This window comes from Phyllostomus hastatus, unplaced genomic scaffold (genome assembly GCF_019186645.2).
Source record: "Phyllostomus hastatus isolate PE091 unplaced genomic scaffold, TTU_PhHast_1.1 phas_contig_244, whole genome shotgun sequence".
NCBI lineage: Eukaryota > Metazoa > Chordata > Mammalia > Chiroptera > Phyllostomidae > Phyllostomus > Phyllostomus hastatus.
The window spans coordinates 319895-332952 of NW_025333796.1; the positions used below are offsets into that span (position 1 = coordinate 319895).

At 65.0% G+C, this 13058-nt stretch overlaps 1 protein-coding gene across 1 annotated transcript in view; it reads right to left on the reverse strand.

Moving 5' to 3' along the window:
- Nucleotides 1-13058, reverse strand: part of KCNH2 (potassium voltage-gated channel subfamily H member 2) — a 31384-nt gene that overhangs the window by 10791 nt on the left and 7535 nt on the right. Inside the window, exons 3-5 of the mRNA XM_045837846.1 lie at nt 3041-3205; nt 1309-1779; nt 515-726 (exon numbers count right to left, since the gene is read on the reverse strand). Coding sequence (XP_045693802.1) covers nt 515-726; nt 1309-1779; nt 3041-3205 — 848 coding nt within the window. The remainder of the gene's footprint in view (nt 1-514; nt 727-1308; nt 1780-3040; nt 3206-13058) is intronic.

A 13058-nucleotide genomic window follows, 5' to 3' on the forward strand; every position in this document is an offset into this window, starting at 1 on the left:
TCCGGATGGGGCTGGGGAACATGGGTGGGCACTTCCAGGCCACCCTGGCCCGAGCACTGGGCCCCCACCCTCTTCCTGACTCATCACCTTGAAGAATCAGGACCCCCAGCCTGAACCTCTGTGGCCCCTTCTCATTCAGAGCCCCCTGTGGGCTGCCCCCAGGCACCCCCTCGCCACACCCAGGGGCAGACGCCGTCATGCCTGTGCGTGGCTGCCTTCCCCACCCACCTGGCCCCCACTGCGCTGTGCTCCCTGTGCCCCATCAACCTGTTTGCTGTGACTACCCTGTCCCAAGGCTGCCTCCTCTCCAGTCCCCCTGTCCCCAGGACCTCCCACGCTGTCCTCTCACCCCAGCTCTGAAGCCCCCACTCCTACCCCCAGCCAGCAGGGCTGCCCACCCTCAAGAAGCCCTCACGGACCAGACCCCCCCCACCACCCGTCTTTGGCCACTGCCCACAACCACCCCTTCCAAGCTCCTCCACGCCGAGGGGAGAGCCAGGGACCGGGCACCTACCTGGGTGACCTTCTCGGTGACGTTGTGTGTCCGCTCCTTTATCTTGGGTGCTATGATCTCCCGGTCACTGGTGGGCGAGGCCAGGAAGGGGTCGCCCTTGAGGTCCACAAAGTTGAGGGTGATTTGGGGGATCTTGCTAATGGTGCGGTAGCGCACGAGGTCCGAATCTGACGTGGAGTTAAGCAGGCCGCTGCGCAGGGGGTGCATGGCCCCTGGGGCGGGGGGAAAGCGGGGTCAGGGTGGCAGGCAGAGGGTGCATGACCCCTGGGGTGGGGTGGGGTGGGGGGGCACGGAGTTAGAATGGCAGGCAGGGGCCAACATAAAACTGAGGTGGAGACCAGGCCTTGCAGAGCCAGGCCACTGGGGTCGCCGTGCCATCGATGCCCCTTAGAAGAAAGGGGCGGAGTCACTGAGAAACAAGGCCAGCCTCCTGCCCGCTTGAAGGAAGGGTGCCAGGACGCAACAAGGAGACAGCGAAGGAGGAAGAGCCTCCCTAAGGCTCTGCTCAAAGGCACGGAGACCAGCCAGGTGCCTTCCCTGCCCTTCAGACACCCCCTGGCCCTCCCTGCTCCAGGGCACCCACGGGGAGCCAGCTCCACAGGGCGCCCGGACTCCGGGAGTGCGAGCACCTCACGGGATGAATGGACATTTAATGGAGTAAAAGGCCACTTAGTGGGATTAAATAAGTGCTTAAGGGGATTTCCATCTCCCAGGCACCTAGGACAGAGCGGAGAGGAGAGCGGCGCAGGTCCTGGATCCGGACAGGCCTGGCGGGAGGGGAGGGGCGTCCTCACCGGTGCTGGCGTGGCGTGGTGGCGCCGGCAGCGCGCCTGCGCGCATGGCCTCGATGTCGTCCGCGGACGAAGCGCGGCGCACGCTGGCGCAGCTCTCTCTGGAGCGAGTCCGGGCCAGGCTGCAGCTGGAGCCGGAGGCGTCGGGGTTCAGACTGGGCGCCTGGGGCGGTGGTTGTGGACCCTGCGCGCAGGCAGGCGGGGAGCTGGGGCCCACCAACGCGCGGCGCTCCTCCGCGGGCCCGAGCCCCGCCACGTGGTTGTCCATGGCGGCCACCTCGTCCAGGGCCAGCGACTCGCTACTGGGAACCGCCGGGGTCAGGTCCACGTCCACCACCACGGCACCCGGGGCACCCGGGGCACCGGCGCCTCCTGCGTCACCCGCGCTGCCCGCACCGCCCGGTCGCAGGGACGACTCCCGGGCCGTCAAAGCCAGCATCGCAGGCAGCTTCAGGCGGAAGGTCTTGGCGCGACCTGCGGGGAGAAGGGAGTTGTGAGGCCGGGGAGGGCTGGGGGGCGAACAGCTCCGAGTGGGCAGGCCCAGGACCTGGACGCCCTGACACCCAGCGGAGGACCGTGGGGAAGATCTTGGGAATGCCTGCCCGCCGGCCTCCACCGCACAGAATTCAAGTCTCAAAAAAAAATTCTAGAATATAATCTTATCTAAGGCTCCGAAAATAATCAACTACTTCTTGAGCCACATACCACCGTGGGCTGTACGCAAATGGCGGGTGACCCCAAAACCGCCCCCGTGGGCAACACTGTGCCCACCACAGAGGGGAGGCAACGCGAGCACACGTGAGCCGTGTGCGCTGCCGGAGCCGCTCAGTAGCACCTGGGGGCGCGGTGCTGGCCTTCCTGCCACTCGGCCTCCGCGGTGTTCGCAATGCCATTTTATTTTTATTTTTGCAAAGATTTTATTCATTTATTTTTAGAGAGAGGGGAAGGGAGGGAGAAAGAGAGGCAGAGAAACATCCATTGGTTGCCTCTCAAAGCGCCCGACCAAGGATGAACCTGAAACCCAGGTCTCGTGCCCTGGCTGGGAATCGAACCAGCGACCTTTCGCTTTGCCTGACGCCGCCCAACCCAGGGAGCCACACAGGCCAGACTGGCTCTTCAGAGCCTGAGAAACCACGAGGTGGACTCCTTTGCTGTGACTCTAAAGAGCCAGTTAGAGTTAACCCCATGGTGGGGAGGGGTGTCTGGGCCGGAGTCACGGGCGCAGGGTGCAGCCCCTGTGTCTGCAGCCACGGTGAACACCCCCCCCCAAATCCTCTTCCCGGTTAGCCCAGGCCACAGCAGGGAGCTGGCTGGTCCAGGGCCAAGGGCCAGGGGCAGGAGGTCCCCAGAGAGACATTTGAGTTCCTGAGAGACAGGGCCTTCTGACCAGCAGAGGGGGCTGCTCCCAGGTGGCCCCCGGCGGTCGGGAAGGGGGCATGCCCCGTCCCTGGGGCTGGGGAGAGGACCCCCGCCCCCGGAGATGCTGCGGAGGAAGCCCAGGCAGGTCCGGCAGGACACCAGCTGCGATCCCACCCGAGGATCTGTTTGAGTGGGGACCCAGCCTGTCGCTCCATCTCCTCTTGAGCCTGATGGGACCGGGCCCCATCCTCGGTAACCTCTGAAGGGACCCCACACTGCCATTCCTCCCCACAGGGCAGTGGCCTTGGGGAGCCTCAGGGCCCCAGAAAAGGGGGGTCTTGTATTCCCGCAGCAGCCCGAGTGCGGCCGCCCTTACCTGGAGCCAGCCAGCTGGTGGGGGGCCCGCGGTGGTTGGTGTCTCGGGCCGGGGACCCCCCCAGGTCCTTCTCCATCACCACCTCGAAGTTGAGGATGAACATGATGACGGCCCCATCCTCGTTCTTCACGGGCACCACGTCCACCAGGCACAGGAAGCAGCTCCCTGCGGGGTGGGGGACACGGCCACTGTGGCACCAAGGCCCCTGGGTGGGCAGAGCAGAAACCCGAAGGGGCCCGTCCACGTCTGGCCCCCCCCCGCCGCCCCCTTGCCTGGGCCTTCTGCCCCGCCCTCCGGCCCTGCGCCCGCCAGGCGGGGCCGCTGCCCCCAGCTGCCTGCCCGCCCGCCCCAGCTCGCTGCCGGCCGGCCGGGCCCTCCGCTCCTCTGGCGTTTCTGTTCCTCCAGGCCGCCTCCCCCTGTGTGCCCACCCCTCACACTCCCGAGGCTCACGCTCCCTCCTGTCCCGACCTGTTCGTCTCGTTTCCCCTCTCCTCTCAGGGTGCCCTCGCTCTCCCTCACACACGCGAGTGTAGGGCGGCGGTGAGGCCCCCGGACTTACAGGCCCAGGGTGCCTGGGGTCACAACCCACCTCTGCCGCTCAGTCCTTTATGCATCACGCTTACATGCCATTCCCTTCCTGTGCCTCACTTTGCTCATCTATAAAGTGGGAGTGATGGTAGTCCCTTTGTCCTGAGTTGTACAGATTACGTCAACGTACACTGAGCACCCAGGGCGGTGCCTGGCGTGCCCTGGACTCCACCCCCGGGTCAGTGGTTCCTCTCGGTGCCCATCCCGGCCGCCTGTCTCCACATTACCCCCCCCCGCCCCCGCTGTGGTGTCGGTCCGCAGCAAGGTACACTCAGAAGTGCAGAGCAAGAGGTTCAAAACCGTTACAGCAGTTCGACACTGCAAGGCCGTCCAAGCACGTGATGTTGCCTTTCACAAAGCTGTGGGTCTGCAACACGTTGGAAATGACCACATGTGACCCTTCCCCAAAGAGTCTCGAAGCACGCTGCTCCTGGATCTTGCGTGTCTGTCCCTCCTTGTCTTCCTCTCCTCTCCCAGTCTCTCTCTCTCTCTCTCTCTCTCTGTCCACCAGGCCAGGCCAGGCCACCAGGCCGCCTCTGCCCCCTGTCCGGCGCACAGCCCCTCACCCTCCTCTCGGCTGACTTCTGAGGGAGACCCTCACACACCTGTCCACCTGCTGGCCCTCCTTCTCTGTGGGCCCTGCGGCCACCCCCTGAGGAGGGGGTCAGAGGCTTCCTTCCTTGTCTGGTTCCCCTGCCCACCTGTCCTCCCTGACCTGCAGGGACCTGACTGGCCAGTGTCTGCATCCCCTCTGCTGGGCCTGGCACCTAGAATGATGCAGCAGGGAGCAGGCGCTGCCCAGCGGGCTTAGCGATGGGGCAGCACTGATGGGGAGGGAGGGCCCAAGGGTGGGGAGGGGTGGAGAGGGAGTGGCAGTGGTGAGTTGAGTCCAGGGAGAGGCCAGCACCCTGGAGGGCCTCTGGACGTGTTTGGTGCCGGCCACCGGGCCCTGGGGGCCGAGCCTTGGGGAGTGTGCGGCAATGGCCTGAGCGGACCGGGCGTGAAGGGCCCGATTCCTGCAGACCAGCAGTTGTAGCAGCTGTGGGATCCCTCTCACCGAAAGAGAGTCTCTGAAACAGGGTGGTACTGGGATGGGGGGATGCTGAGCCGGGGGGGGGGGGGGCTGGCCAGGAATTCTGCTCCCTACTGAGGTCCTTCTGGCTCCGCCCTCGGAACCTGAGCCCAGGTTTCTGCCTGGACCTCCCACCAGCAGCCTCGCCTGTCCCCTGACCTCTGGCCTCTGACACGGCCCAACTGCAGCACAGCTGTGGTGTCCGGAGCTGCAGGGGGCCGGTCCCAGCTGGAGACCGTTTGGCACCCAGACGGCCCGCCTAGGGTTTATGCCCTAATATGGTGATGGCCGGCCGGCAGCGGCCTGGACAGGGACCGGCCCTCATCGGGACTCGGAGAGGCCAGAGACGGGAAACCTTAGCCCTGGAGACCCCCCCGGGGGGTCCCAGTGACCCGGGGCCCCTGACCCCCACTCCCCACCAGGAAACTGGGCCCAGGGAAGTCGAGAGTCTGGAACCCGAGGGAGCCGACCCCTCAGGACGGCCCGGGGATCCTGGCCTGGAGCCCTCAGCCCCCCGCCCACTCCCTTCAGAGGTCTCAACCAGAGGGGCCGGAGCAGCATCTGCAGCCGGGACAGCCCAGGACCCTGGCGTCCCAAATCGAAAACTCCAGACAGAAGCCCCGGTGGGCCTCAGGCTCACCCCTGCCGGTCAACACGCACCCGCACACCGGGGGGGCCCCTCAGCCCTCTCTCCCTTAGTGACATTCAAGGAATTCTTCCTTTCAAATAACCCTGTCAGAGCCCAGCTTACTCCAAAAATGTGACCTGGAGCCCTGCCTGATGGCTGCGGGAAGTGGCAGGAGGAGGGGCGGCGCCAGCTGCTGCTCTCAAGGGGAAACGGGAGGAAGGAGAGCGGCCGGCGCAGTCAGCCAGGGTCCCCCCCCCGCCCCCCCCGCCAGGTTCTGCCTCCCACCCCTCCGCAGACGGTCGGGTCTTCTTCGAGCTGCACGTCTCGCACCTCCAGCCAGACCTGCCAGCGGACCCCACCCCATCCTGGCTGGAAGTACGGAGGGGGGCAGGGGTGAGATGGTCCCTGAGGGCCGCCGAGGGTCAGCCAGGCCAGGGGTGAGGCACAGGGGCAGTGGGAGCAAATTCCAGCCTGCGGGCAGGTGGGCTCTAACCCGCCCACAGCGGAGGTGTTAGTCTGAGCTGAGGTGCTTCCAGGGGCCCCGCGCTGGCACGTGCACCCACAGCAGTGCCCCCCCACCCCAGCAGGGCTGCACTGGCCGGACGTCACTGGAGCCTCTCCTGCCACCGGAGCCTCTCCTGCCTCCGCCCTTGCCCTGCCCTCAAGGAGGCTCCCCCAGGAGCGGAGGCTGGCTTTGGCGGGCGGAGCCGAGTGAGGCTGCAGTTCCGCGGGCGGCCACACAGGGGCAGGCGCAGCCCGCGGTCGCGGGGCGCCAGCGCCCAATCCAGCGTTCAGGGAGGTAGGGCAGGGGCGGAGGGGCCCCGGCAGTGCAGTCAGGTGGCCTTCGCTCATTGTGTGAGAATGACCTTGGGCGAGTCACCTCCCGTCCCTGAGTCCCAGTGTGCTTGTCTGCAGCACGGGGAGGTGGAGCCCACCCCACGAGGCTGGAGGATGAATGACATGACGTGTGTGAAGCAGGAACAGGACTCGCAGGTGGTCCTGACACTGGGAGAAGGGGGCGGGAGAGACAGGTGCATGGGCATCCGCAGCGGAGAGGCCCCGGGCCGCCTGGCTCACCTGGCTGATGCCAAGAACACCTCACTCACAGCCCCCAACCCCCAGCCCCCGCGGAGGACCCCGGGCTCCCAGTGAGGAGGCTGGGTGCTCAGCCTTTGCCTGCCTCCTGGGGCTCAGGACGCCCTGGGCCCCGCAGGGATGCAGATGAGGAAAGTAGACACGGTCATGCAGGTCACCGCAGGTCACTGAGGAGGGAGGGTGAGGGCACGGTGGGAGGGACCCTGGGGGAGAACCCGGCCCGGACACGTTCCAGGTGCAGCAGGCACAGCTCCTCCTGACCCCGGGGAAGGGCTCCGTCAGTCATCGGAACACAGCACTGGAGGGCTTTCATCTGGTGCCAGCCCCGGGGCCTCATCTCTGCCCAGAGTCCCCACCCAGCCTCGGGCCCCACCTGCAGTCTCATACTGGATTTCCCACCCCAGGGGCCCCTGGCCTCGGCCGTATCTCGGGCAGGCCTTATCACCCCAGTATGGGCCGCGGTGGGGGCCAGCTGGGATGCTGGGTGTCCTTCGGCAAGCCCCCAGGCCAGACCTTGGTCTGCACGCTAGGTGACATCACGGCTCCTCAGGGGCGGCTCCTCTTCCCCCAGGAGCACCCACCGAGGGCACCCACGGGAGGCGCTGGGGCAGCACGAGCACAGCAGGCCGGCACCGGCCCTCACCGCATGCAGCAGGGAGTCAGCGGGACCCTAAGTCGGAGCCCAGGTGGGACGGAGGAAGAGAGAAGATCCCAGGCAGAGGGATGGACCCCGGGGGGCAGAGCCGATCGGCCCAGCCGTCGGAAAACCCGGGCCGCTGCTGTGTGACCGTGATCGGGTCATTCACCTCTCTGAGCATCACAGTCCCCGGCGGGAGGACGGGGGGCCCCGGTCTGAGTGATTCCCGCCCGCCAGGAGTGCCGGGTGGATGACAGATGGCTGAGGGGAGGCATGCAGAGCGGTAACGAGACAGGGCGCTGGGGCCCTGCAGGGAAGGTGACCTCGGAGCAGAGCGGCAGAGCGGCAGCCCTGCTCCCCTCCCTGCCGCGCATCCCGCACCCCGCGGGAGGAGCCGAGCCCAAAGTCACGCTGAGGGCAGGAGGCTGGGGCCCCAGCCGCCCGCCCGCCCGCCCCCAGGCAGCGACGAGGCTGTCTCCGTGCAGCCCGGGGCTGTGCAGTGTCAGGTTATATTTAGCCCGGTGGCGGCGACAGGAAGATGCAGAAGGAGCAGCTCCTGGACGGGGGCCACCGTGTCACTAACACGGCTCTCATGGGCAGCCGGGGGCCTAGGAACGCCAGGGGCACGGCAGGCCCAGGGCCCAGAGTGGGGAGCTTGAGAGGCCAGTCAGTGAATGAGTACATGTGCCTGGGACGGGTGTGTGTGTGTGTGTGTGTGTGTGTGACACAGAGAGACACCATCTTCCCGGCCTGGCAGACACCCCCGGGGAGGACGCACTGCCAGGCAGCAGCCGCATGCCCCGATCCAGACCCTGACTCACACAGAAGGGGGGTCCCTGGACAGGCTCCCCCCACCACCCTCCCAGCCTGACACCTTCCCAGGGGGCTAGAGGGCCATGCAGAGGGTCTCAAGGGCCTATGCGCGGGTATCTGGACCCCCAGACGCACTGCACGTGGCCCGCCTGCATCATTCCCCTTCCCAACCGCGGCAGCAGCCTCAAGAGAAGAGCTTCTTCTGGAAAAGCTCAGGGCCGGCCCCGCCCTGTGCCAGCCTGCTGGGTGCCACTCGACCCCTCAGGGACACAGCCCTCTGGTCTGTGGAGTGGAGTCCCCGGCCCGCGCCCCAGAGGCCCCGGGGGGTGGAGCAAGGCCGTGCCCAGGCCGGGGCAGCTGCTCTCCTGGCCCTATGCCCTCCCGGCCCGAGGCCCCCACACGCCACCTCCCTCCCTGACTTCCAGGAGTCTGTGCCCTGAGACTCCTTCGGGACCCACCGTCCCGATCACATCAGGCCCTTCACCCTCACCTGCCCTCCCAGCTGGGCCTCCACCCCTCCCTGCACACGCTGGCAGGCTGAGTCCCCAGGAGGCCATTCCCCCTGCCCCTGGTGCACCCCAGCTTTGCCCGGCCTCCACTCCACTCCCCGCAGAGACCCCCGAGTCCTCCACTGTCTTCCTCCCCGCTCTGCAGGACCCCGCCACAGAGACCCCCTGGACCGCTCCATCCAGCCCACATGGAGGTTTCACATTGACAACGCTCCTAAACCTGTGTCCCTGATTTGGGAGATACTTGCATGCTGGCTTCTGGGGGAGCTCCCCACCCAGCCCCCCAGAGTCGGAGCCCTGAGGCCAGGGTCGGGGCGGCTGCAGGGGAGGTGCTGGGCGAGCAGGGGTCTGAGGACCGACCGTGGACTCCGGCAGTGACCTGCGCTGACACATGTGTGCAAACTTCTGGAAGGGTGCCCCCTTCTTCGCGCGTACCCCAGAAAGCCTGGGGGTGCCTTGAGGACAGCCCACCCTAAGTCCAGCTCTCGGTCAGCCAGAGCTTGTCAGCCATTCCACTGGTCGTCCCTCCGGGACTCGCCCGCCTCACGTCCGGGACGCCGGGACGCGCTGACGGAGACAGGCGCACGGGAGAGCCTCCTGAAGAGTCCGAGGGAACATTCGAGCATCGAAACACGTGACGGGGACCCAGACATAAAGAGGGAAACTCTGCATTGTGCGCGGGGGATAGGGTGATCCCCCCGAAAAAGCAACCAAATCAGCAGACCGACCAGGAGAACCAACGACGGGGTTCGGTGCGGCTGCCTGGGCCGGGGTCCGCCCAACCCGCAGACACGCCTCCCCCCAGCAGCTCAGAGCCGTTAGGGCCGGCGGCCGGAGAGAAGACCTCTTCCGTGACACGGCCAGACGCTGAGCAAGAATGCACACGGCCTTTAAGAGGGGGGAAAAAACACCTTAAACTAAGAAAGGTTACTGCAATGCGATACGTGGAGGGGCAGCCCAGGCTCTTGGGTGGGGCAAATATCATAACGATGCCCGTTCTCCCCAGATTCATCTATAAAACCAACCGAATCCCAATCAAGATGCCAACGGGGTTTTTCTTTCCGGGACCTCGATGAAGTTTCTCTAAAGTTTGTAAAGAAAAACAGAGGCCCACCCTGCAGCTACCTACAGCAACCTTTCCAACGAGGAAGAAAGAGAAAAGGTTTGCTTTCCCGGGCACTGAGACACACTAAATGTCAATGCTTTTTTTTTTTCAATGCCGTTTTGATGCGAGGAAAGATAAATAACTCTTTGGAACAGGACAGAGAGGTCCAGGAGAGACCCACACCTATCCCTGGGTCATCACCGGTGATACAGGTGGCCCCACAAATCAATGGAAAAGAACAGACTGTTTACGAGATGCGCTGGGAAAACTGGCTCACTCCACGGAAAAAAATACAACCTGATCCCTCCCTGACAGGGCGCACAGAGGCAGGCTCAGGGCGGATGGAAGGGCCGGCTGGGAAAGGTGAAACACCGGAGTGACTGGAAGGAACAGCAGACCTCCTCGGCCTCGAGACGGGGAAGGGTTTCTCCCACAAAACTTCGCAGGTGCCAATGAGGCCAGCGCTCACTACATCGGTGTCAACGTTAAGTTTCTCGGTCGGAGAAATTTAACAGGCAGCTGAACGCGGGGAGAGATGTGCCGTATCTTGATTCAGCAGGAATGGATATCCAGCATTTACATGTGGGATGTTTAACTCTGTGTGTGTGTGTGTGTGTGTGTGTGTGTGTGCGCGCGCACACGCACAAGCGACTTGTGCAAACCAACGGGAACAAAAGATGGTGGCTTTTTCCACGGAGGAGGGAGCAAAGCATAAGGGCAGGGGACTGGCAGGCACATAAACAAACCCCAGAGGCTCTCCAGCCTAAGGTGGACGCCGGCTGAGTGAAGGCAGAGATGCAAATTCAAGCAGCAAACTATCACTTTCACCGATTGGACGGGCAAAAATTAGAGAGGTAGCCGAGGCCGGCTGTGGCAGAGATCTGGGGGACCAGAAATCTCCTGCTCTGGGTGCCCTCCCACTGTGCAGATGGGGGGGGGTACTCAGTTCAAACAAGTGTCCGCAGCAGACCCCGTGTGACCCAGCAATTCCGCCCTGGGGATGTAGCCCGAACACACCCTCCCACGAGTCCCAAGGGGCCATGGGTGAGCGTGGTCACTGCAGCGTTGTTCAGGGAGACGCGGGGTCTGGAGCGTCGCCCCCCTCGGGCGAACAGGAGGTGGGTACACCCCACAGAAGATGCGGCTACAGACGGGATGTCAAGCAGCAGCCTCGAGGGACTCAGCGGCGTTCTCCTGGGTAAGAACAGTGAGCACCAGAATACAATGGCCGGCACGTACCATTTGCATAAATTAAACTTCCATGCATCCAGACCAACTGTGCGTCGCGCAAGAGCATGTGCAAGCAGCCCATCTGCAGGGAGCAAGTTTGAATGGTCGCCTGAGGGGAGGGTAATGGGACCGTGGCGTGAGAGAGAAAGAAGACGAAAACCAAGCGAAAGAGAAAGCAAAAACAGTAACACAGATATCGCCGTGGTCTCCATGATTTGGGGGAGAGGCGGGAGCTGGGACCAGGGGACGCCTGGGGAGGGGGCGGAGGAGGGCGAGGCAGGCGGGGGTCCTGCGCAGGACACAGGGCGGGGAGGAGCGCTGTGGGACCCGGGGACGCGGAGCCCCTTCCCCAGGGTTGGCCGGGACCTGCAGCCCCGGGGCTGACACCTGCCTCCGGCCAAGCAGAATGAGCCTCGACCGACACTGGACTCTGCCTGCCGGCATCTGCGGTCGGATTTTTGGCGCCTCTCCCGGCAGCACCTCGGGGGACAGGTGTCGGCCCCCACTCAGCAAATGAGGAACCGCGGCCCTGGAACCGAGCCGGAACCTGCGTTTCCGGAGGCCCGGAGCCCACCACGCCCCACAGGGGCCCTCCGGGGCCAGATGGCCTGTGTGGCCGTTCTGCGTGCTGGGCAGGGCCCCAGGGCAGAAACGGGAAAGCTGGGCGCGAGCTCCCACTCGGGCACCCAGCAGCTGGGGTCACCTCGGGCACGTCCCCTTGCCTCTCCCAGCAGCAGTGTCCCTCCTGTGAGGACGGAGAGGAGGCCTACCTCCCAGAGGGCCGTGAGGACCCCCTGCCGGACAGCACGCCTCCCAGCCTTGCAAACCGGGGAGCAGCCACTGTGACCGTGCCTGTGAGCACCGCCCGGGTGGCTGCCACCACCACCAAGCCTCCTCGGTCCGACTCCAAGTGCAAGATGGTGGGCTGGGAATCCCAGATGCCTCCCCTGTACCCCACAACATCCCCCGCCGACACAGCAGGGCTGGAGGACCCCCAGGCCCCTCAGGCCACCTCTCCCTGGGCCACCACCTCCCTCCGGCCCCGGGCGGCCTCCCCAGCCTCTAATCCCCGTCCCCCTCGGCCCCTGCATTCTGCGAGGCTGAGGCTCCTCATGGAGGGAGCGGCGGAGGCCCAGAGGTGCAAAGGGATCTGCTCAACGTCACACAGCAGCTGGGTCACGGAGCCAGAGCCCACCCCCAACCAACAGACAGGAGGTCAGAGTCACCGACACCTGGATAGGCTTCCGCACCGGCACACTGTCCCCTCGTTCACCCATCCACTGGCTCACTCGGTCCTGCATCCCCTCACTCTGCACACAAGCACACAGCATGCACGGAGCCCACGCTGTGCTCCAGACAGAGAGACTCACAGAGACCACGGCAGACCGCTCGCTGCCTGCACCCACGGAGCTTACAGTCCAGCGGGAGAATTCGGACGTGGCGGCCTCGGGCAGGACTGTGAGCAAAGGGACGCGGTGGGCCGAGGAGAGGACCCTGCCCGGCCCTCCTCGCGCCCCGTGTCACCTGAATAGAGACAGGTTCGTTTGAGGCCAACCACAGTGCACAGCGCAGCGCAGGGATCTTTATGGGCCCTGCACGAAGCACAGGTGGGGGACCACTCCCATATGAGTCACCTGCCCCAGGTGTCCCTCCCGGCCCCGAGCTCTGGCCTTGACCCCAGGGCTCTGCTCCCAGGGCAGGAAGGAAAGTTTCTGTTAAACTCCCTACACACACACACACACACACACACACGCACACGCACGCACTAGGGGCTCCATAATTCCACTTCCTCCCTGCACACGGCGGGTGGGGTGATGGGAGGGAATGTGTTTGCAAAGAAAAATGCTCCTTCTCCACCCAAGTGAAAGGTTCTCTCACGGAGGTATGTCAGACACGCTCGGGGAAGGTGTTCAAGCGTGAAAGGACTTTCTGGGAACCTGTCAAGACACACCACCCTGGAGGGCACCTCTGGGCAGAGAAGAGGCTGGGTCTCCCGGGTCTCACCCCTGCCCCCGCGCTGGCCCTCCCGATGCCCACAGCCCCCCTCCCCAGAGCCCACGGCCACCACCGTCAAACCCTGCTCCCAGCGCAGCCGGCCCGTGCAAATATTTACATAGCTCCTCTCCGGGGGTTACAGCAGACACAACACAGAGGAGCCGCCCTCCTGACAGTCTCCAGACCCCAGAGGGGGCCCGGAGCCGCCCCGCCCCGCTGTCCTGGAGAGCCTGCCTCGCTTCTGCCTCCAGGGACAGGAAGCCCCCATGCAGGCTGGGGCACCGGGCTCCCACTTAGGAATGCCTCCTCCTGGGACCTCCGAGGAAAGGTGCTGGGTGCGAGAGCC